Genomic DNA, 24,603 nt, shown 5'->3' on the forward strand with positions numbered 1-24,603 from the left:
CAGGTAGCACTGGTAACACTGGTAAGCACAGTAAAAGTTTGTTGACAGAATTAACAAATGAGCCATGTCTACTTTCCAGGGTAGTTGCAATGAAAACTGACATCATGTATATTAAAACACTCAAGAGTCAAATAAACCTGGGTTCAAATTCTAGAGCCAAGGCCGACTGGCTATGTCCTTAAGCAAATTACTTAACCTCTCTGGGCTTCAGTTTCTTCATCTGTAAACTGGGGATGATAATACTCACCTGATCAAGTTGTTTTAAGGAAAGATTTAGCTGACACGTGTGAAATGCCCCGTGCACCACACCAGTGCATATAAAAGTTACCATTTGTAGAAACACTACTATCATTATTATCTTCATCTTGTACATCAGATGTTTTAATCTAGACATTTAAACATCAACGAATCTTGAAAATGATAGTTTTGTTTTTCTAAACATCATTTATTAGAAAATACAATTCCAGAGAAAGTAGGAGAAAAAGGATGTCTGGGATGTGGGTACAGTACACAGACCTCTCTCTTTAACAGGGGCATAGAGGGTCAAAGTAAAATGAGCTACAGGCAAAAAGCCAGTAACACATCTCTGGTCCATTCATCTAGAGAAGTTCCACCTCTGTTCTCCACTCCCCTAACCCCTGCCCACAGCAGCCAGCTTTATCCTTTACATTTTAAATTTAAAAGTTTCAACTTCCTTGCTGCTCTGTGGCTTCAATGAATGGAGCTTCTTTCTCTAGTTATGGAATGAGTCAGCGAAAGGGGGAATTTCTGATCCTTGGAGCTGGGGAGGGACAGTCCACATCGTATCCCCACTTAACTCCATTCCCCAGTCACCGGGCACAACCAGCCAATTTAGAAAGTTAATATCAAATTCAAAGTCTCTCCTTTTTTCTAGGAAGACAACCTTTCGGAGTAAAGCGCACAAGTGAATTTCAAATCCATTTGGTAGGGAATGAAGAGTATTAAGAGATCAGAGACCCAGTCTCTCCCTTCCAGCTCGGCTCAATCCAGCCTCCTCACAACCAAAGAAAATCACTGGCAAAAACAACAGTTTTGATGGGATTCCCCACCCGCACCCCTTTTCTTCAGCTGGGGCATCCCTTTGGCTCCAGACAAAATAGGTTTATGGCCCCATAGAATGAGAGAAATTCTTATTAAAAAAATGTGACAGAAATGGAGTTTGGGAGAGAAGCAGCAAAACAAAAGGAGTGGTGGATGACGAGGAAAGCTTCCCAGAAACCACCCAACAGCCAGCCACGCTGACGTCTGCAGCCTAGAGGCCCATTCCTAGGGCCAAGACACCCTGGGGTGAAACCAAACCTAAGGGCCGAGGCAGCAGTTTATCCCACCAGAGAAAAATGAAGGGAGAGACCTATGGGGGAGCACCCAGGCGTATTCACAGGGACCAGATGACCCCCGGAAGAGCTGAATGGAGGGGTAGAAGACAGTATTCAGGGCAAGTCCTAGCAAAATAGGGGAAGACGAGAGGAAAAACTCCCCCCAAAAGAGCCCAGGTCCCTGAACACAGGTCCTCTACAGACCTCCATACGGAAGGCCCTTCCTTACACACGTAGGTATCACATCGCTCTCCTTTGGAGGCAAAATCAGAAAGGCCCAGTGGCGCAGGCCTCAGTCCAGCACACGCAGCCCTCCTTGTCCCTCCCGACCTGCCTCAGAGACGGAGGGCACTAACTGAGGGCCCACTGGGCCCCTCCCCAAATAATTCCTATAGATAGAAATGCAAAAACAACAAACAAACAAAATCCTAGGGAAAAGTCCAATAAGAACCTCAATCATACAAAAAGTCCAATTCCTCTTTTGCCTTCTGAGGCACATGTAAGTCCCTTCTCACGAGGCTTCCTGTCCAGTTAGGACAACGTTACTATTTCATTTTTTAAAAATAAAAATAAAGATATCCACCCACCCTCCCCCCAAATGCTACTTCTACAGCCCACCCCCCACACCTCAAACCAGGCATTGCTCCCTTGACACAAGGTAAACTTAAAACTTTGCTGCACCCTCACAGCCTCCAAGGGGCTGCTCATCACAACCAACCCAAATGCAGTCTGCAGAGGAGCGGATAGCAGAGAGCATCTTTACCCTCCTTGCCTCCTACCACGGAGGCCCGATCCGCCGGGACAGAGGGAAGCCCCACCGAGGGCCCTGCCCCTACACAAGGAAGGGGCAAGTCAAGCAGGGAGAGTCCTCTCCTCCAGCTCTGCCATGAGCCTGGGGTCCTGGGCCACGGCTCCACTGGGCTCATAAAGTCTCATGACTTCGAGATCCCAGTGCGAACCAGCCGGTCTTCTCCTGGGTCAGGTCCAGCTCTCGCAGGCGGATGTGCACCTCCCCCAGCAGAACGTTCTCCCAGAATCCTTGCTCACTCAGCACACTCAGCTGTAGCTCCCGCTGCTGGAGGTCTCCCTTGGGGATTCCATCATATACCAGCTGCAAATGCAAAATTGGGAAGAAAGGGAAGTAGTGAGAGAGGGAACATGGAAGGGGGAGATGCTTAAGTCTGTGGTGGTGTGATCTGATCTGGCTGAGACCCCTTTACCTCCCCAACCAGACAGAGCCCGAAGGAATAGAGAAAGCATACAGAACCCAAGGGAAGCTTAAAGAACCCTGCTCTTGGGGGGACTTCCCTGGTGGCGCAGTGGATAAGACTCCACACTCCCAATGCAGGGGGCCCAGGTTCGACCCCCGGTCAGGGAACTAGATCCCACATGCATGCTGCAACTGCAACTAAGACCTGGCACAGCCAAATAAATAAATAAAAAATAAAACTAAATAAAGACCCCTGCTCTTAGCTCAGAGTTCAAGCAAATGAAGGCTTGTCATTGGGGCCACAGCTCATTATCAGCAAAGGACCAGCAGGCTCTTCCTCCCCACAGACCATGCCGCAGCTGTGGAATCCCTACCTTAAGTGTCAGCAAACTTTTTTACATAAAGGGCCAAATAGGAAGTATTTTAGGCTTTATAGGTCATACATTCTGATCTATGTCACGATGACTCAGCCCAGCTGCTACAACATGAAAGCAGCCACAGACAAGACTTAAATGAATAGTAATGGCCACATCCCAATACAACTTTATTTACAAACCGGCACAGTCGGCCAACCCCAGCCCCACCCAGCACCTTCCCCACATACCATCTCATTGTAGGTGGGGTTGCAGGTTTTCCGGGCCACTTTGGTTTTCTTCTTAGTGGTTTTCTGAGGGTCAGGAAGGAGGTAAATCTTGACATAGGGGTCGGGATCATTCCCATCCTGGAGCAGTTGCTACGAAGGGAATGAAAACCAAAAAAAAAAAGATGAAGGTTTTTCTATCTGTCTCTCTATCACCATTCCTGTGATCACTCCCTGATCCAGACCCTCTTCTCCCACACCTAGCTTCTTGCAATGCACAATAATTTATGCTTCCCAGCCCACTGCATTCTGCTAGAAACACCTACCACGGTAACGTTAGGTGTCCTCCTAAAACATCCATCAGATTGCCTATGATATCCAGTCTATACTTTGTATACGAATGCTCAGGGCACGCCATAACTTGGTCTGTTCTGAATGAACCATCATGTCCCCAGATATCTCTGCCCAACATCTTTTGTCTATTTTGATCCAAGTAACCCCTAAGAGGTAGAGAAATGAGTCAGAGAGATTAAGTTGCTTGTTCAAGGTCAGCCAATTAGTGATTCACTCAGCCTGATCCTTTTAAAACTTAAGTCAGATCTTGTCACGCCTCTGCGCAAAACCCTCCAAGGGCTCCCATCTCACTCACGGAGAAGCCACGCTCTAGACTGTGGGACCAAGGCTCTGGTCTGCCCTCTCCAACCTCACCATCTGCTATTCTCCCCTCTGCTGCAGGGGCTTCAGCCACACTGGCCTCCTCCTGCGGTTCCTGACATGCCCCAAGCAGGCTCCTGACTAGGGCTTTTGGGTTCAACTGCTCCCTCCGCCTGGAGCAATCCTCCCTCAGATGTATATGCATGGCTCCCTCCCTCACCTCCTTCCACCTTTGCCCAAATACCTCCTCATCAATGAGGGTTTCCCTGAACACTGCAAAATTGCTGCTAGCTTCATTCCACCCCGGTATTCCTTCTCTGCTTTATTTCTCGCCAGAGCACTTACCACTATCTGACTTGCCATATATTTAACTTAACTATTTGTCTGTCTGCCTCTTCCTACTAGAATGTAAGCTCCCTGAGGGCAGGGATTTTATTTTGTTTACCCTTGTATCCAGAGCTAATGTATCAGTGCCTGGCACACGGTAGGCAGTTGATGAAGATTTGTTGAATAAAATGAATGAATGATTCTGTAAGAGTGAAACCCAGATCTCTCTGATTCCAAAGTTCATGTACCTCCTGCTACATACTAATGCCCCAACCTGCAAAAGTCCAGCACATCGTGGTATTCAATAAGAGTTCCCTGCCCCTTCCACTCACAAGGTTCTTAGAATCATACCAAAAACTTAGTGATTATACTCTGCCTTGATTATGCTTGAAGGATGTCACATGGCTGCCTTACCTCTATAACCAGGAAATAAGCCCCTTGGGCCTCTCCCTTATAATAATCACCATAATAATGATACAAGGCACTATGTCAAGTGCTCTTACATGCATTATCTCATTTAATCCCTATAACAACCCTATGAGATAGGTGCTAACATTATCCTCATTTTAACGAGGCTAAGAGTAATTGGGCTACTTGCCAAAGACCACAGGTAGTAAGAAGCTGTGTCTAGTATTGCTTGGTCATATCATAGGCCTAGCACGGTAGCAGGCCCATTGGGTATTCATTCAGTAATCTTTGTGGTTACTCTCACGAGAGGGGGGCAGAAAAGGTCTGATCAGTCAGAAAAGTACCAGAAGAAAGATAAAGATCCAAAGGAGGACTGTGTATGCACTTACCAAGCCCCGAATATGCATCACCATGATGAAGAGTTTGTTGTTTTTGTAGGAGATGGACAGCTTCACCTCTCCCCCAACCTTTCCGACCGGCCGGGCCCATGTGCCATCTGTAGGGACAAAGGAAACTGAGAAAGGTCATGAGGCCAGCCCTGTCCCCATCTGGTGCCAGGCAGACATTTCTGTTTTCTTTTAACCCCCCGCCAGTAACTCCATGTCAGAGTCCTGATACCCCATCGGGGATCTGCCAAGTGGCATCCGCGAACATGACGCAGAGTCGGGTTGGGGGCGTCTATCCAATTCCAGTGTGTAAGCATATCCAGTCCCTGGGGAATTGCTCAAGGAGCTGTGGACCCATAGCCTGAGTGGGAAAGCAGATTCTCTAGCCAGTAAGCAAAGGAACAGAGACGAGTCAAGGAAGGAGAACTGAGAAGGGGCAGGGGCAGGAAAAATGACCTTTGGGAATGGTTCAGAGAGGTTGGCAGAAATGTCACAGAGAAGGCACTGTACCTGAGGACTTGGGAGCCAGGCTGGTGCCCGCAGCCTTCTCATCCCGGGACAGGGGGTGGAAGAAGGTGTACACCAAATCACACTGGAATGGAATCAGAAAACAGGGTCATTCCTCAGTAAGACAATGGCCCAGTGAAAAAAGGAAAAGGACTGTTCCACATTAAAAGAGACCTATGAAATGTGACAACCAAATGTAATATGCAGTTCTTGTTTGGGTCATGGCTCAAACAAACCAACTGTTAAAAGAATTTTGGAGATGACAGGGACATTTTGAATATGGACTATGTTTGGGGTGATATAATGACAGTGTAGTTATGTAAGATTATGTCCTTGTTTTTTAGAGACGCATAGTAAGTACTTAGGGGTAGAAGCCACGATGTCTGTGATTTAATTTAAAATATTTCATAAAAAATAGATGACTCAAACACGTCAAAATAATAACTGTTTAAGTGATGGACATACAGGCATTCATTATACTGTTTCTCTATTTTCCTATATGTTTTGAAAGTTCTCATAATACAAAAGTTTAAAAAAAAGAAAAAAAATCAAATAAAAGTAGGTCACATCAGGGCAAAAGCAGTCTGTTCTTGGAATTCCCAGGCAGTCCAGTGGGTAGGACTTGGCGTTTCACTGCTGGCAGGCCAGGGTTCAATCCCTGGTCGGGGATCTAATGCCTGACGCAGCCTTGGACAAAGACCATGAATCCTACTTTTGAGAATGTTTACTAAGCAATTAGGGAAAACAAAACCAAAAACTAAAATGTGTGAAAATACCCACTCTAGCATTAAGAGTGAAAAAAGGGGGGAGGGGAATGATCTAAATATCTTTCAAGAAGCGAATGGTTAAAGAGATTACGGTATTGCAAGTTGGTGTATTAATTTGGTACACATATTTAAAGTTATGCTTACTATAAACACTTAAGTGAAAAAAGAACAGAATATAGCATCATATTTAAGCTATGACCACTATAAAACTATAAAAGTCACATTTATATACGGATAAATAGGAAGGAAACATGGAAATGGGGTTAGATGGTTTTTTAGGCTGATGGGACTCCGGATGACTGTATTTGTCTTTATGCCCATTATAGGACCATTTGTTTAAAGAAAAATCTGGGCGGATACACACACTCAACCTGCTCAAAACCTTCCATTTCCTCAGGCTCTTGCTCACTACAAGCACCTAACACGGACATGTCTCTCCGCGTGCCCAGCTGCATGTTTGTGTTTCACTGCATTTCTGTGCATAGTCCTGTGGGGCTGGAGCCACGACCCACCCACCTCTTTCTGCACACAGACCCAGAAAAGCCAAGTCCCCTCCATGATTGCCACCCGCTTCTGTCCGCATCCCCCACCCCCCACCAGCGCCAGGGACAGCCAGGAACAGAGGCAGCCACCCACCTCGGCCACCTCAGGGGCTGCGTGGATCAAGTGCCAGATGTAGCCATTTAACTCCTCTCTCCGCCGCTCCGCCACCGCCTCTCCCCGTGAGCGGCCAATCACAAAGCGACTAGGGAAGCTGCACGGCAGGTGGGCAGTGGCGATGCAGGAGGGGGAAGATGGGGAAAGATAATGAAGAGGCAACAGGATTTAGTCACATTTCACTTGCATTTTCAGTCACCTGATCTGCATTTCTCACCAGCCTCCATTCCCAGGGACCTTTCCCCGACTCCATGCCTCCCCAAGCTCCCCAGGCCTGTGCCAAGGGCACACACGCAGTATCTCACACCAGACAGTTCCTAGGACACCGGATGAGAAAAACAAACCGTTGAGCAGAGTCCTACAGCTCTCCAGAAGTGCCTCAGCGGCTCTGGAGCCCCCAGTTTTCCCCATCAAGGTAAAAATTCATTTGAAAAATCGCTTTTATAAATTGTTGTGAAATACACATAACATAAAATTTACCATCTTAACCATTATTTTAATATATATATTTTTGATATGGACCATTTTTAAAGTCTTTATTGAATTTGTTACAATATTGCTTCTGTTTTATAGGTTTTTTTTTTTGGTTTTTTGGCCTCGAGCCATGTGGGATCTTGGCTGCCCGACCAGGGATTGAATCCACAGCCCCTGCATTGGAAGGGGAAGTCTTAACCACTAGACGACCAGGGAAGTCCCCGTCTTAACCATTTTTAAGTGTGCAGTTCAGAATTAAGTACACTTACATTGTTGTGCAACCATCACCACCATCCATCTCCAGAACCCTTTTCATCTTGCAAAACTGAAACTATATACCCATTAAACAACTCCCCCTCCCTCCTGGCAACCACCATTCTACTTTCTGTTTCTATGAATTTGACTACTCTAAGTGCTTCATGTAAGTGGAATCGTACAGTAGAATAATATTCCATTTTGTATATACACTGCATTTTGTTTATCTATTTGAAACATAGTTTTACTCTTTAGAAGGTTAGAAACTTCGAAAAATCTTCAGATTCAGTCAATCCCCTGCCTTTAGACCCAGGTTGCTCTCCTGGCAGGTGGACCCAAGCTTATTTTCAAGGCTGGAGGAAGACCTCTTGAGAGCCTCAGAAGAGCATGACCACCAGGGGGAGCACTTGTCATCAAACTCATTGCCAGGAGGAGAAAACCAAGGACATAGGTCTTTTCTCCAAAGGGCAGTATCTCACTCCCGCAGTCCTGCCCAGCCCCCATCCGCTCTCCCTCCGCAGTATCCCTCAGTGCAGAGAGTAAAGGCCACAGATACCTGGGCAGGAGGGAAGAAGGGAAGAGCAGCCGCAGCTTATTGTGTAACTCCTGGAACTCCTCAAACGTCCTCTGGATGTAAGTGGCCTCGTGAGCATTCTCTCGCATCACCTTTACCACGTAAATCTGCAAAATCCAAATCTTAGAGAATACTCCCTGCCAAACCCTCTACACCCAATGAAGGGGGTAGGTGAGGGGACAGAGGTGTGTGTGTGTGTGTGCGCACGCACACACACACATGTGTTGGAGGAGTTACGCTTTCCAGAAGGAAGAGGATAAAAATGTCTCTGATGGAGACAAAGATAATATACATATGCAGCAAAATGAAAGCAAAGATTAACAAGAATCCTTGTTTCACAAGACCCTTGACTCAGAGGGAACAGCCATCCAACTCAGCTCCCTGATTGTAGGCAGGCCACTTGGGCAGTGGAGAAGGAAGGGGGGTATGACTGCTCCCAGCACAGGGTGCTCAGTCAACTCCAGCGCCCGCAGTGTGGAAGGGAAGAAACAGTCAGAACCCCAACAAGCTGGGGCAGTGGGGAGCAAGGGAGGGTCAGATCGGAGAAAACACTTACGTAGCCTTTGTTGGGGTGGAAGATCTTCTCGTGGCGGCAGAGAAATACATCAGTGATGCGGCCAGAGCTCTTGAGAGTGTGTGTTCGGGGAGCAAAGGAAAGGGTCAGCCGGTCGTCTGAGCCTGTGAACTTCATCTGAGCCAGGTTATGAATGAAAAAATTGAGCTTTGTGGCTACACTGCCGAGGCTGGACTCAATCAACCTGAAGGAGGATGGGAAGAAAAGGATGTGACCAAGGACCCAAGTCCCCACTGCCTGGCAGAGCTATCTCGAGAAATATCCCGACACCTGAGATTAATACTCAGCTCAGATCAGATCATTTTCCCTGTGTGATATCCTCATAGAGTACATGATTGCACACAATGATCAGCATACAGTTTATTTCTGTGAAACTTGGGGTCTTATCTCCCCTCACTGCCCACCTGACCCAAAGACAGTTAAACCAAGGTAGGAAGGAATTAGGGACGCCACCGTGGGCTCACCATGTAAATGTCTAAATACTGTTGTCAAACTGAGTTTCAAGGTTCAGTATGATGGAACCTCACCAAACAAAGCTCAATCCAGAGATTTTAGTTCAAAAGGAAAGGTACTATATCAGACCCAACAGAGAAAGTTTAGTTCGCTAAGTTCCAAAAAGGGTGCATAATAAAATGGACAAAACAGTAGACATTAGGGGCTTCCCTGGTGGCACAGAGGTTGAGAGTCCACCTGCCGATGCAGGGGACACGGGTTCGTGCCCTGGTCTGGGAGGATCCCACATGCCGTGAAGCGGCTGGGCCCGTGAGCCATGGCCGCTGAGCCTGCACGTCCGGAGCCTGTGCTCCGCAGCGGGAGAGGCCACAGCAGTGAGAGGGCCCACGTACCGCAAAACAAAAAACAGTAGACATTAGTATACAGACACTTTCCTGCTTTCACACAAAGTGTGTCTAAGAACGTCAAATATGGGAAAACAGAACCATGGAATTCCATGTTTTGACAAGGGGGAAGGTTCTGATCCAGAGAGCTAAAAACTAGTACAAAATCCCTACTATACATTGCCCCATAGACAAAATCCTTGACTGAGACCTGGTGAGAATGCAAGTAGGGGATCGCAGTACCTCTATATAAAGGTCAGCACTCAAGTGCAGACGGGAGACTGAGTCTGAGAGAAGTAAAATGATTTACCGAAGTCAAAGGCAAAGTTGGGACCACTGACCCATGTTGTCAACTCTAAGCTCTGCCACTGGAGCTAAGCCTCTCCCGTTTCCCTAGCCCTGTTCTTCCCAATCCAGCAGCCTGGAAATTAACTACCCAGAGTGGGCAGCACTGTTTCGTACGGAGAGTTTTACCTGGTGAAGTAGGTAGTGGCATTGGCCTCTGTGTCCTGAGGCCTCAGGGCATCATACACATACTTGAGGTCTTCCAGGTCTGAGAGCTCAGGGATCCCACAGGACAACATCTAGAAGAGCAAAGAAGAAGAGAGGATGCCTGTAACAACCAGGAATTCTTGCTTCTTCCTTACCATAAGGCAAGATTTTCTACAGCTAGGCTCCCTAACCCTTCTAGAGGGTGGCAGGCAGATGCTGTGGGCAGTGGCTAGCAGTCCACAGGAACTGGGGGGGCTGGAGCAGGAAGTCAGATACCTGCAGACACCACTGTCCCCAGGTGGTCTGAGCCCTGCCTTTACCTAGGGCTCAGAGAAGTAGATCTCCAGAAATCCTTTGAAGCAAGACAAGGGAGTCTTAAAGATGGTGCCAGATGATAAGAAGGAGGGGTTCAGAAAGGGATGGAGCTCCTCACCAGGCCCAGAAGGTTGAGGAAGAGGTGGGTGTGCTTGCGAATGAGGTTGTAGGCTTGGCAGCAAAGGTCAACAAAATCATGGAAGCGGCTGGAAGGCTTGTCACCCCCGTTGATGACATACGCCATGTCCGAGGTGAAGACAAAGGGGGCACGGTCCCTGGGCCAAGGGGAACATACAGGTAGAAGGTCAACATGAAGGAGGAAGCCCACTTTGTGGGCTGCATCAGGGGATGGTTTTCCTCATCCCTCAACACCCGTGTGAAATGGACAGATGTGGCTCCTCTAACATTTTCGTTTTTCTTTTCCTCCCTTAATCTTAAAAAATCCCCAAGCACATCCTTCATTGGTTCCCTGCCTGTGAGCTAGTGATATTGTCCCTGGATATCTAGTTGTATTCCCTTTTGCTGTGGTTTGGGCTCATTTCCCTTTGCTCAGTCCTCAGCAGGGAGGGCCAATGGCTGGTGCCTGCCCTCTTCTGCAAGGCCCTGAAAGGACTTGACCTCTTTCTCAGTCTTCTCTTCTCCAAAGCTGCTCAGCCCAGGGACCACACTCTGCAGCGCAGGCCCTCCCATCACGGGCTCGTGTTCCAGCTCCGAACCATTTCCGCTGACCTCCCGGGCCTACACGTGCATCCTGGCTTCAGGAGACCACTTACCGCTTGATGTTCCCGAACATCTGGGCGTGGCCCAGGAAACGGCCAAAATCTATGTGGAACATGTGGCCAGTCGTCTTCAGCATGATGTTGTCATTGTGACGGTCACAGATGCCCAAGACGTACGTGGCCACACAGCAGCCAGCACAAGAATAGATGAAGTTCTCTACAGCCTGGGAGAAGGAAGGCAGAGGGGAGAAGGGGACATGAAGCTGGTGTGGACAGACCCCAGGGGCACAGCCAGACTGAATTCAGCCAGCCCTGCCCCTCTCTCATGAGTCCAACAGCTCTTACATCCGCCTGTTCAGCCTTCATCACATACGTACACACTGATGCACACAGAAACTTCTCTCGTATCTTATGGGGCAAAAGGAGACGGAAGGCTTATAGGTATATCTCCACCACGTTATCTGCAATTCACCACCTTCTGCACCTTTCTTTCTCCTTGGGAAACTGGTTGGAAAGACAGTGCACTGATCCGGGAGCCCAGACTTGACCAGCCCATAATCAGGGAAGACTCTGACGTTTACAACTTTCCCAGCTGTTTGTGGTGACCTTAACTCAAGCACAGCACTGAGGCAACTGACTTAAGGGCCTCTTCCTGACCCTGCTCGGAATTCTTCTGTCCTTCTCCCTGCCCCCCGTATGACTCCCATTTGCACTGTTCTTGGTAACAGATGAATGCTAATCTAATTAAAGTCACTTCACTCCAAGGAAGAGCTGAGGCAGCTTAACACTCCTAGGGGATGTTTTACACTTGAAAATCAGACATCTCCAGTTGGTAAAATGTGTTAGAGCAATTTCTGAATTTCAAGCAGGAGGGGAGGGAGTCAGGGGTTGGATCTACCTTATTTTATCTGGTCAACGTTTGCCCCCTTATCTGCCTTTCCAGTAAAAACGTATGGAATTAGTGAAAAGACACCTTTCATCCTCTAAATCCTCTTTGTGAGGTTTCTGGAATTCCCAAGAACTCAAGAAAGACTCATCAGCAGAGGCAACAGTTGTCACAGCCAAGTAAGAATGGACAAAGCTGGGAATGAGAGAAATCTTCATAGAACACATGCCCTTCCCACCTCCCTCTGCAAGCTTCCACCCAGCCTTCAAGGACCTTCCTTGAGTTCCACACCTTTCCCAGATCTTACCAGCCTGCACTGACTCCTCCCCATTGAGCCCCTACAGGCACCATTCACTCAGAACTTAGTATTCTCACTTTCCCAGGGTCCAGGGATCTTATCTCCCAGCAGCCTCTTGGCTGTTCCACAGGCCTACTTCAAAACTAGCTACACACAGGGCTTCCCTGGTGGCGCAGTGGTTGAGAGTCCGCCTGCCGATGCAGGGGACGTGGGTTCGTGCCCTGGTCCGGGAAGATCCCACATGCCGTGGAGCGGCTGGGCCCGTGAGCCATGGCCCCTGAGCCTGCACATCCGGAGCCTGTGCTCCGCAACGGGAGAGGCCACAACAGTGAGAGGCCCGCCTACTGAAAAAAAACCAAAAAAAAAAAAACCCCCCAAAAAACTAGCTACACATAGAAATCCCCTGGGTACTTGTTAAATTAAACCAGCTGACTAATCGCTAGGAAGTTAAGAATAGAAAGTTTGTAAAGAAATCACAGAATGTACCTTCTGGAAGAAAGAGATGATTTCTATGATAGGGAAATATATAATTGAAAAGAAACCACTCAGTAAGTATAACCCATCAACTCCCAGTCTTGACCATCTCCATCAACCTGTCTTCATGTCACAGATGTTCCTTCTACCTGAGAGGCATCCTATTTTGACTTACAAAGCAGCTATATGCCTGTACTCTGCCACAGAGTAAGTAACTAAAGTCTCATCACCTAAGTTACGCAGGGTGTTGGCTGCTTACTGGCAGGAAGTCTCACTGGATAAAGAGAGCTCTCCTGATTTAAGGGGTTTCACTTATAGGATGGAGGTACTTTGGTTTGCTGAGTAGGTGGCCAAGAGACAAGTATCTCTAGTTCTTTCCTCCTGGAAGGCACCATAAGAAACTACCAGCATCATTCTAACAGAAAGACTAGAAGAGCTGAGAGCTATTTTTGAAAGACTGATATTAAACATTGAGACACTAAGTTAGTTTCTCTCTGTGTGTATTCTTTTTTTTTTTTTTTTTTTGCGGTACGCGGGCCTCTCACTGTTGTGGCCCCTCCCGTTGCAGAGCACAGGCTCCGGACGCGCAGGCTCAGCGGCCATGGCTCACGGGCCCAGCCGCTCCGCGACATGTGGGATCTTCCCGCACCGGGGCACGAACAGGTGTCCCCTGCATCGGCAGGCAGACTCTCAACCACTGCGCCACCAGGGAAGCCCTCTGTGTGTATTCTTGTTGTACAAGCTTTTATAATATTTATTATGACTCTTTATTATACTGGCAAGGAGTAATCATAATTCCAGCACCAAGCACAGTGCTTCTGTATGGTGGCTGCTTAATACCTGAAAAATACATGTTAGTATAAATAGTATGTAGGGTTGAGGGAGGGAGGAAACAATATCACTCCTTTCCAAGGGTAGAGGACCTTAACATTTACAACATACAGAGGATGGGTTTTGAGGGATGGGAAAGGGAAGAAAGGGCTTTCCAGGCAAAGGAAATACTATTGTCTAAAGGTATTGAAGAAATGCAAGCAGCTCCCTAAACTACAGCATAAATTATCATAAGATGGGGAGGTGCAGTGGATGAGACCACAGGGGCAGGCAGGGCTGGATTACAAAAGGCCTTGCGGCAATGTTGTGGATGACGGACTCATCTTTTAGGACACAGGGAGCCTTTGAAGAACTGAGAGCAAAGGAGTGACATGAGCAGTTTGCACCTTATTTTAAAAGACTCTGAAATCAAGCAGAGGATGGTAATGGAAGGAGGAGAGGCAGTCCAGTAGTTCAGGGGACAGAAAGCAAATGGCTTTAAGAAATGGTAAGAAGAGGACAGGTTCAAGAGACATCTGGGGAACAGGGCTTGGTAAAGCAGAGGAGAGGCAGAAGGAAACATCAAGAAGACTCATGGCTCTGTCTTGGGTGACTGCACAGAGAGAGTCAAACCATCCAGGAAACACAAAAAGCAGGTTTCAAGAGGACAAGGAGAGACAGAAAGCTCGGTTTTGCCTATACTGAGTTTGACATACAGGTGAAACACAAGAGGAGAGGTCCAGCAATCGGGAGGTGAGAGAGGGGAGAGGGAATGGCTTTGGAAGTCATCAGCAAGTGGGTGGTAAAGTAATAAGAGATGATGAGCTGGCACGAGAAGAGTACAAAGAGCACAGCAGGCCAGGAATTAAACCCTGGGGAATGCAAACATTTAAGGCCTCAGAAGATCATCTAATTACATGTTCACTAAACAACATTCTGATTGTAATTTGGCTGCCCACGTAGGTTCTCCTTCAGGGATAAAAGCCATTGATCAATATAAGTTAGTATATGGGTCGCTTCTGGTTTATGGTCATTCTCTTATGAGCTTGGTTATTATGATTTATTCTCTCCCCTAAACTTAATTAACCCAGAGGCAAAAGCCATGAAGCTGTGGACCAGCCCCAGAACACAGCAGGTCACCAAGGCCCTACCACCCAGTACAGCCCTGCCTGAAGAAGGTCAGCTACCTTTTCTATCATCTCTGTCTCATATCTATCCTCAATCCTGGCTTCCGGTTACATGCTTGTCACAAACCAGCTCCATAACTGGGAACAAATGAGTGAGTCTTAATTCACATCTATGAAAAGAAGAGTTGGATAAAATGATCTCTAAAGTCTCTTCCAACTCTTGTTCTGCAAAGCACCACTGGACTCCTCGCAGGACACGGGAGGACCTGGATAGGATCGTGACTAAGAGGGTCCCCTCCTCCAAACTCAATCTGCCAGCGGAACTCAGCGAAGGCTTCCCAGTTGGATACCAGGGGATGTTCTTGGTCAGCTTACAAAAGTCACTTGACCCACCTCTAGACATCTGGGGGCACCAGTCAACCAAGAGTGTTTCTCTCCTCCCAATACAGCTGAGCTGTCTTCTCTGTGCATGTGTGGGCCTTGTGGGAACACGGTGTGCCAGAGTCACGCACATCCCACCCCAGCTTCACCCCCACGCTTCAATCCTACCTTCTCGTACTCGTCCTCCCCAGGGTTGTGTTTCTGCAGCCAGTCGGCTAGGGGCCGGTCCTTGAAGGAGCCGGTCACCCCGTGCTCCACCTGGATCTTGCGCAGGGTCTCAGAGTTGGGGATCATCTCTACCATCCCTGTGAGGGGAGACATCAAGTCATTCTCCAGAGCAGAGACAAGGCGTCTGTCAGGAGAGGACTCCAAGAGCTTTGCCGGATGCTTCCCTACAGATTAAGCTCTTGGGCATTTGGACAAAGTCTGATAATAAAGGGAAAGATCCTTCCCCTGGTTTCATACTCCATGCTGTGACTCCTTGGTCCCCCCAGCTCATAGCCATGATCCTTTTCTGTTTTAACTTTTACTACGGGATTTTCAAATACATATAAGAATAAAGAAATGGTATCATGAACTCACACAAAACCAGTTTCAAAAATTATCAACACTTTGCTAATCTTGTTTCATCTATTTCACTCACCCAGCCCTGCTTCCCCCTCTTCTCTTCCACCCTCCCCCTACCCCATTCGCGGCTGGAGTATTTTTAAGTAAATCCCATACATGTCATTTCACTCATAAGTATTTCAAGTATAACTAGCAAGGACACAACCACCATGCCATTATCACATCCAAAAATTCAACGACCATTCTTTGATCTGATCTAACCCAGTCTACGTGCAAGTTTCCCCCAACTGTGTCCAAAAGTATCTGTTTACAGTTGGTTTGTTAGAATTGGGATCCAAAGTCTCCACGGTTTGCTTGGTTATGTCTCCAAGCCTGTTTTATTTTATAATAGTCTCTCTCCTCTGCCTTCTTTTTTTAATGTCATTCCACAGCTTCTAATGGGATAATCTTGTCCTTTTCATTTTTCTGGAGAAGCACACAGTTCTCGTCAGGGAATGGCAAAAGGGTAGTAAGCAAGAATGCCCCCCACGCCAGCTGCCCAGTCAGCGCCCCGCCCACTCCCTACTGACCTCTCCCACGGCCAGTGGAGAAGCAGCGGAAGAGGACCATGCGCATGTCCAGCCCCTCCTGGACCCAGATCTTGCTCATGATGCGAATCATCTGCAGGGTCAGCATGTCCTGGCGAAGGTCGTCCCCACACTGGATGAAGGAAGACAGTGACCGGAACCACCTCCCCCACTTCCCCCAGCTCCCAGATCTCCCAGGAGGGCAACCTTGGCCCAGACTAGTAACCAGGGACTGCTCAGTGCTCCCACCTCACACTCAGACCTGCTCACACCAGGTCAAACACCAGAGATGGGCCAGGAACCACATCTTGCCCGTGTGGTGTTCCAGCTCTTCTCCCAACCCCACGTCCCCATTTGCACTGAAGTCAGGGTCCTCTTCTTCATGCAGCCTTCCTGACCATCAAAGCCTTAAAACTTGGATTTGGAACTTACACACAACAAATATATGTCACTAAGTCACGCACGCCTTTCATTTCCCCCACTGGATTGTCCGCTCTGAGACTATCCTTTATTCCTCAGAATCATGGATGTACCAGTTAGAGGGACCTTAAGATTCATCAGGTCCAACCTGCACCTGATTTATGAATTTCCTCTTCAGCACACCTGCCATAGTCATTCAGCTTGAATACTCCAGAGACAGCCAGGTCAGCACCTTATCCATTCCACTGCTGAGGTAGCTCTGCTTTCTAGAAAGCGCTTCTGACACTGAGCTGTCAGTTACCTCCTTACACATCCCAACACTGTTCCTAGCCCTCTGGGGCCACACACAATTCATCTATTTCCTTTTTCACCCGATAGTCTTTCACGCACTAAAATGGCAGCATGAGTGTGACCCAGTAGGAAGAGAATGGCCCCGAGGCTGCTTCTGCCACCCTTGGATTCCCACCTCTCCTTCTCTCTACCATCTATATCCCACCAGGCTTGAGAGAAGCATCCTCACCTTGAAGATGACACGGATGTTCTCGCCCAGCGGATCCACATTTTGGAAGGAGAGCTTGAGGGGGACTGCATTGGAGTTGAAGTAGGAACAGTCCTGCCACAGTAGAGAGGGTAGTGATGAGGGTCAGGGTGGCCCAGGCCCAGGCCCAGGCCCAGGAAGGAAAACGGCCTCTCCAACTCTCCACCAGCTGCTGCTCATTGTTTCTTCCAGATTTCTGCAGAGCCCACATTCCTTCCCTCCCTCCCTACCGCCATCACCCTGGTTCAGTTTATGACTTCAGCTCCTGCACCTGGTCTCTCTCACCCCTTCGGTTCACTCCACACACAACTTACTAGTTGTGTGACTTCTGGCAAGTCGTGTGTCCCACGTATAACTCAGTTTACACCTCTGTAAAATGGGGCTCACAACAGTACCGACTTCCTAAGAGTCGTGAGGATGAACTGTGATAACCAAAGGAAAGCACTTAGAACAGTGCCAGGCACAGAGTGCGTGCTCGATGAATGACAGGTGGGAGCGTCACCAGCCTGGACTTCAACCCCGACACCATCAGCAGAGGCACTTACCCAGCCCCAACCCAATTCCTCCACCCCGCAGAGCTGTCAGGTAAAAGTCCATACACGTTAGCGTTGGCAAGAGGCCCCACATATGCCTTTCTTCCTCATCTCTCTCAGTAACCAGGTCAGTGAGGACCTGGCTTCCACTGAGCCCTCCCCACTCCAAGAGCCCCAAACCCACCAGTCACTCACCCTGGGCACGATGCCCTTAACCAGCAGACTGGGGCTAAGCGGCAGGCGGCAGGAGCCATTGAGGGCAAAAAACTGCCCCACCTCCTCCAGGCCTGTGCGGAGAATCCCCTGGTGGGGAAAGGAGAGCAGGGGTGAGGTGAGGGGCCCATAAGCTCCACTCAGAGCCAGGCCTCTCCCAGGGGCGGGTGCCAGTAGTGGTTGGCATGGAAACAGTCACCCGAGAGATGTGGACAACCTCCTGGAGACGGTGAAGAAGGAAGACTGCCCCACCCACACCACAGCCGGGGCCACAGCCCAAACACCTATAGAGACTGGGTGGATGACAGAACAGCTTAAAGCAGCCCACGGTGAACTGAGAGGGTGGGCTACAGGTCAACGAGGAGTTGCCACTTGGGCCGTTGCCAAAAAAGCCAATCATCTAGACTTCACAATCTCCCAATTTTTAAATGTTAGCAACCAGGATCACTAATACTGGTCTAATACAACCCCTTTGTGCAAACAGATAAAGGTGCCCCCTCTGGGTGGTAGCAGCCCTGAGCCGTGGCTCACAGCACAGTGAACAAAGTATGACTGAATTTTAGCCCTCACTTGCCCCCTCTGGCTGGGTGCTCTTGTGCAGTGAACAACTTACACAACTGGGCTTAGCCTTTAAGGTAAACAGTTAAATAAAAATGTTAATACTTCGCAAGCCAAAGAGAACACATTCCGTGGGCTGTATCCAGCTTGCAGACTGTCAGTTTGTAGCCTGTAGGTTAGGGAGTCACCTCTTTCCAGCCCCTCACCAGAGATGGTCAAGTGCCACCCTGCTGGTCAGGATGCCTAAGAAGTTAACGACTGGCTGCAGAGGCCCAGAACCGGAAATGGGGAGAGGCAGCCTCACCCCACTCACCGGCCGTGCAGACGGGGCAGCCTCCCGGACCTGCTGGGCCAGCTTGGCCAGGGTACTGACAAGCCAGCACTGGCGGTTAAACTCCTCTCTCAGCCCCTTGCCACAGCAACACAGCAAGGCTGCCAGCAGATACTGGTAGCGGATGCTGAACTGAGAGTCCTTGAGGCCGTCTTTCAGCAACCTACCAGGCAAAGGGAGGGGGGAAGTCAGAACACTCAAAGGATAACAGGCAAGGGGAGGGTGGGGAGTGGTCAGACCCAGCTCCAGCTCCCTGGAGAACCTACCCCAAACTTGGGAAGGAAAACAGGCTCTGGATGCAGAACTTATACAGAGGCGTTCGGCCACACCTCAGTCTGCCCATGCTGTCTTTAAATAGGGCTCAAAGCCCTTCTGCATCTGGTTTCTCCTTGTATTTCTGCCGTGCGTGGGTGCAGGGGAGGGCCAGGGATGATCCCCACTGCGCTTACATGCGGGTGAGCTGAGACCCCCCGAGGAAAAGGTCCTGGCCCAAGGCCACCTGGTAAGTCAGACACATACTGCAACCCAGATGGCTCAGCTCCCCACCCTTGCAGGCTTAGAGTAAAACACCCCCAAGTGAAGGAGGTGTGTCCATCTCTCCTCTTTCTGCACACAGTTTTACCAGAAGAAGTAGTGAGTCACTCTCAAGTCAGAGACAGCTCGTTTCAGGAGGAAGCGCACCAAGGGGCTGTCCAGGTAGCACTCATACTTTAAGGCCTGTGTAGGAGAGAGGGAACAGGAGGCTTTGTTGACTGCCTGTAATCTATACCAACTGCTATCCCTGCAGGATGCAGTCTGTCTTGGGGTCCTGGGGGTGGGACCATCAGAACTGGAGGGAAGGCCAGCTCACCCACCTGCACGAGCTGGGGCAAGTAGTCCAACAGCTCAGCATCAGAGAGGGAGCCAATCCACTGAACGGCCATATGACGCACCTCCTGGTCTGGGAACCTGCAAAATAGAGCCCAGGACCCTGACAATCCAGCCACAGGGTCTAAGGCACAGGAGTGAGGAAGCACCCTCACCCCTAGGTCTCAGAGCCATGGGTGAAGAAATGGCAATGACTCCCAGAACCTGCCAAAGCCACTAGAAGAGTCCTAAGCACCTTTTCTGGATTGCAACCCTTGAGAGTGGCCCTGGCCCATGGTCAGAGTCAGCCTTGGGCCATGGAAGCCACTCTCACTCTCTGTATGAGTTAAGAAAATGGATAAAGTCCTCAACCCCACTCCCAAAGATCTCTTCCTTGACTCCCATTGTGCCAGAAATCCCATCATCACAGAGCCCTCGTGAGGGTCAAAGCATTATTGTTTCTTGGTACCATCCTTTTAATGCAAAGCTTGCCAGGCAAATAACAGAGATCATGAAATTATATATAAGCCAGTACACCTAGCCAGAATTAGTTTAGCAGAGATTAGCAAAACCTTTGCCTCAAAGAGTCCTGAAGGCAAAATACATGCATCAGGTACATTTTAATTACTAAGAGTGGAAGAAAATAAACCATTCTAGGGGTTTGAGACTGGGAGCCTGTGTCCCCAGAGGAACGAAGGAAGAGAGGACTGTAAGAGCAGAACTAAGTGATAAGGTTTGGGTTACACAGGTGTGTGCCTATGTCAAATCTCAGCAAATGTACACATAAGGCTTGGGCATTTACTTACATGTAAATTTTGTCTCAAAAGAAAACAACATAAACAAACATTGAGCTGTAGTTAATGTTATGGTTGCTAAAGTATTTAGGAAGGAGTTATGATGCCTCAATTTACTTCAAAATGCATTAAAGAATAAGATGTATTGATGGACAGTATATACATAATAAAGCAAATATAACAAATGTGAATGGTTAGAATTTAGGTGGTGGGAATATGGATGTTCACTATTAAATTCTCAGTTTTGTTGTATGTTTGAAAAATGTTCATAATATAACATGGGGGGTGGGGGTGGAATAAAATAAAGAAAGGGAAAAGGAGAAGTGGAAAAGCCCTGAATTTCCACACCCACTTGACCATTCTCCCCAGAGCTGGCCAGGTCAGTGATGGGCAGTGCCAAGCCCTGGCTTCTGGAAGGACACGTGGTCAGGAAAGGTAGGTGTTACAACTCACGTGGCATGCAGGAGCCCCAGGGCATCCTGGTGGTTCATGTGGGTCCACTGCTTCAGGAGAGCGTAGATGTCGGGCAGGCAAGCCCACTCCCAGCTGGGGGCGCTAGCGAGCACCAGGGGGAGTGAGCTCACCTCCGAGTGGCAATAATACCGCTTCTCCCACAGGCTCTTTTTGTCAGCATCAGTGAGCCTGGGGGTGGAAGTGGTAGGGGGAGGTGAGAGAGACAGCAGAGTCAGCCAGAGGGTAAGGTACTCACGCTCCAAGAGAATGCGACACACTCCAGTTCAGTAGTTGCCAGACTTCGCTGCATGTTACAATCACCTGAGGAGCTTTATAAACGCCTCTTGTCCAGGCTACACCCAAAACCAATTAAGTCAGAATGTCTGGGGAAGGCAGGCATCGGTAATTTTAAAAATATCCCTAAGTGACTGCAATGTGTGAAGCGAACTCTGGGAGCCAGGGTCCAAATGGCATCTTTGATCCTTGACTCAGGGACATCTCACACCAAGGCAGCATGCAGGGGCCAAGGGCACCGAATTCGCGACCCCTCCTGAGGATGCCCTTCGGGCATCATTCCCAAGTAGAGCCACCAGAGGGCAGTGGTCCCCACTGCTCAGGGTCTGGGCAGCTGAGAGGCCTCCTGGGGCTTCCTGGGGCCAGCTGGAGGTTTTATAGGACCTGCAGCTAATTGGGCCTTGCCTGAGATCAGGTGTCTAATGGGAGAAGGGAGCTCAGGGGCTGATGAAGCAAGGGGTCAGCAGAGGAATGGGGGCAGGGGAGGTCTGCCGTCACTCGGTGATTCTGGCTGCCCTGGGTGAGACACGAGGGAGAGAGATGAGCCCCATCTCTCTCATTTCCCCCAACCGCCACATGCAAGGGCCATGCAGGAGCCAGAGAGGTATAGGAGAGAGCAGGCCGGGGAGGAGCCCAGATCCCACCAGCTCCTCCAGCCTCTTCAACCCTGGTGAGACAGGCAGCCCCAAGGATGAGATCAGCTTGGACTCGCTTACCCCTGACAGCTGCCAGCTTGCCTTGACACCTGATCCTTTTTGGAAAGTGACAGGGCCAGAGAAATGCAAAGGCTGTGGGTGTGGAAGGGGCAGGAGGTGGGGGCAGGGTGGTAAGCATAACGCCCAGCTGCCCCAATGGACAGCAAATAGTACACAGCTTATCTGGGGGTGGGGCAAAGCTCTGGTCCTCTTGGCAAGCTGATTCTGGGCCAAGTCCCCATCGTGGGGATGGGTGTTCCCAGATCTAACATCCTGACTGTGAGCTCTCCACTTTGCCTAAGGTCAGCTCATGAAAAACGTCTGGGGGCTGCAGAGCCCTCTCTCCACCACTTCCTGCCTAGGCGGCAGTGCCCACCCTATCCCACCTTGACTCCCAAAGCAGGAGGACAGGGACCTGCTGGGAGGTAAGAGAAGGTCAGTTAGAACTCGAGAGACTTAGTAGAGGCCCAAGTCACACATGGGGGTTGCCCTGGGCCTCACCAGTACAGGGACTCCTTCTGCATGATGTTTTTAAGCACGTGTTGGTCTTCCTCCCGGAGGCTGCCAAACTCATAGCGGGGGCTGAACTTGTCTCCAGCGGGGCTGGTGAACTTGATGTCGAAGGCTGAGGTGGGAAAGTCAATCTGGGAGATGACATCAGGGAAGTGAGGAGAGAGAACAGGAAGCTGGGTGGGGCTGCCACCTACCTGGGTCTCCAGCTCTTCTTTTACCCACCAGCCTTCCTGCCTCCCTTCCTCCCTCCCTTACCCTCAGATTCTTTGTCTGTAAAATAACCTTGTTGGACTTGGTGATCGCTAAAGTCCCTTCCAGCTATAACTTCCAGCGAAAAATGAGAAGGAAACAGAGAGAGAGAAAGAAAAACGGTCAAGTGAGGAAGAGGTTGGGCTGAGATGCATCTAGGTGAGGGGACTGGCCCCAGGCCAAACTCTGAACAGAAGCGTCATTAGGCTGAGCCACTGGGAGCCTCACGCCGAGGTTGGGGAGCCTTCAGTGTGGTCTTGGAGGGCACTACTGCCTGATGGAAAGTGGGACCACATGCCAGGTGAGAGCTCTGCCAACTCTGAAGCCTGCAACGCTGGGTTCCCTTGCTCTCTGCTGCCATGTTCATCCTTCTAAAATGGATGTCAGAGCTCAGGGAGCCAGTCCTCAAAGGGAGTTCCACATTCTTTCATTCAAGAAATGTTTATTGAACCCTAATATGTACCGAACATTGTTCTGGGCCCTGGGCACAGAGTAGCAAATAAGACAGATAAAAACGCCTGCCTCTTGGAGCTTTCATTCTGTATCCACTTTGATATTCCATATTCCGTACCAAAGCATCTCATGACCACAAGAAAAGGAACCAGAAACGGTAACTAGACCTTGGACCTGACCAGCTCCTCCTCCTGTCCCCAGAGAATGGGTCCACCCCACTAGAGCACTGAGTGGCTGTGGGGAGGGCTTCCCCATGGGCCCCAAGAGGGGATGGCTCAGATTAGTAATATTAGGGTTCAATATAAGGAACTCTGAAGAGCTGAGCCCTGGTTGGCAAGGGTCTCAGACCCTGCCTTCAGGCTCCTTGAAATCAGCTAACCTCAAGGAGACGGGACATAGCTTCCGTAGAACTTGCCCTCCCACTCCGGGTCTAACCATGTTCACCTAGTTGCTTCAGTCTCATCATCCCACGCGCAAAGTTCCGCACTTTCTCCTACTGCCCCAGCCCAAACCTCAAAGGGAAAACATGGAGCCAACTCTGGAGTGGTCCTGATGGGTCGGTGGGAGGGAAAGGCTGGGGTCTCACCTGCAGGATGACACTATCTGGCTGATGGAAATTAGGTGCACTCCAACGGGTACTGGGGCTTTCCTGTGTTGCTGGCCATAAGCCCAGAAGCTTCCGGCCACAGGTCAGGACTCTAAGGAGGATGGAAGGTGGGATAAGCCAACAAACCCAGAGGAGATGGTTCTCCTCCCGCTCTCCCTATCCAAAACTCTGCCTTTTCTGCTTGAAGCCACTGCCCAACTCCTCTCTCTCATTCTCCCCCACAGACCACGACCTTCTCTTTCTTCCAAGTCCTACAAAAACCCACCCCCTCCAGGAAGCCTTCCTAAACTAACCACACCCTCCCTGGTCTGGGTGACCTGGTGGCAGGGATGCCTTCATGACGTAGAGAGCTGGACTGGATGACCTCTAAGGTCCTTCCAATGACAAGACCAGATGACGCTGCCTGAGCATGCATGTCCATGCCCCTTCCCACCAGTCCTGCCCAGTAGCTCTTGATTACATTAACTGTGCTGGCCACCAGTCCTGTGCCTTGGTCCTCTCCACCAGGGCTGGGACCCTCTGGACTCTGCCGGTGAGCCCCACCTGGCCAACCTGCCCAAGGGGCATTGGCCCATGCAGCGGCCAGGCCTCTCTCTCCCTATCCCCTCCTCCCTGCCAAGGCCAAGCTGCCCTGGGCCCACATACTGCCTGAAGTTGAAGAGCGGAGCAGTGACCCAGCCCAGGGCTTCGGGCACCCGCCGCTGCTTATTGGACTCCGAGGAACTCCCGGGTGGGGGGATGGGCAGAGCATAGAGAGTGGCACACAGCAGGGTCTCCCGAGGCAACCGGTTCACCTGCACAGGGAAGCAGATCCTAGGGAGGACAGGAAACCAAATCAGGAAGCGGCACCCCTGTGGCTTCCAGGGCCAGGTGGCCCAGGAAGTCAAGATGAGGCTGAGAACTTGGCCTCCCGATATGCTCCCTG

The 24,603-nt window shown here is 49.7% G+C and overlaps 1 protein-coding gene across 11 annotated transcripts in view; it reads right to left on the reverse strand.

Annotated features, from left to right (window-relative positions):
• Nucleotides 1-424: 424 nt before the first annotated feature.
• Nucleotides 425-24,603, reverse strand: part of PIK3C2B (phosphatidylinositol-4-phosphate 3-kinase catalytic subunit type 2 beta) — a 61,651-nt gene continuing 37,472 nt past the window's right edge. For 5 of the 11 annotated variants that reach the window (XM_073802064.1, XM_073802056.1, XM_073802078.1 and 2 more), the window contains 23 exons: nt 24,324-24,491; nt 23,658-23,769; nt 22,625-22,687; nt 22,358-22,500; nt 21,878-21,949; nt 20,868-21,056; nt 19,629-19,722; nt 19,397-19,491; nt 18,757-18,937; nt 17,868-17,975; nt 17,122-17,214; nt 16,185-16,314; nt 15,217-15,353; nt 11,127-11,296; nt 10,472-10,628; nt 10,021-10,130; nt 8,693-8,894; nt 8,119-8,243; nt 6,813-6,930; nt 5,413-5,494; nt 4,906-5,012; nt 3,152-3,280; nt 425-2,448 (listed from right to left, as the gene is read on the reverse strand). In XM_073802064.1, coding sequence (XP_073658165.1) covers nt 2,260-2,448; nt 3,152-3,280; nt 4,906-5,012; nt 5,413-5,494; nt 6,813-6,930; nt 8,119-8,243; nt 8,693-8,894; nt 10,021-10,130; nt 10,472-10,628; nt 11,127-11,296; nt 15,217-15,353; nt 16,185-16,314; nt 17,122-17,214; nt 17,868-17,975; nt 18,757-18,937; nt 19,397-19,491; nt 19,629-19,722; nt 20,868-21,056; nt 21,878-21,949; nt 22,358-22,500; nt 22,625-22,687; nt 23,658-23,769; nt 24,324-24,491 — 2,974 coding nt within the window. In that variant the 3' untranslated portion in view covers nt 425-2,259. The other 6 variants (XM_073802057.1, XR_012330655.1, XM_073802058.1 and 3 more) reach the window with 6 other exon arrangements.

This window comes from Tursiops truncatus, chromosome 1 (assembly GCF_011762595.2).
Source record: "Tursiops truncatus isolate mTurTru1 chromosome 1, mTurTru1.mat.Y, whole genome shotgun sequence".
Taxonomy (NCBI): Eukaryota; Metazoa; Chordata; class Mammalia; order Artiodactyla; family Delphinidae; genus Tursiops; species Tursiops truncatus.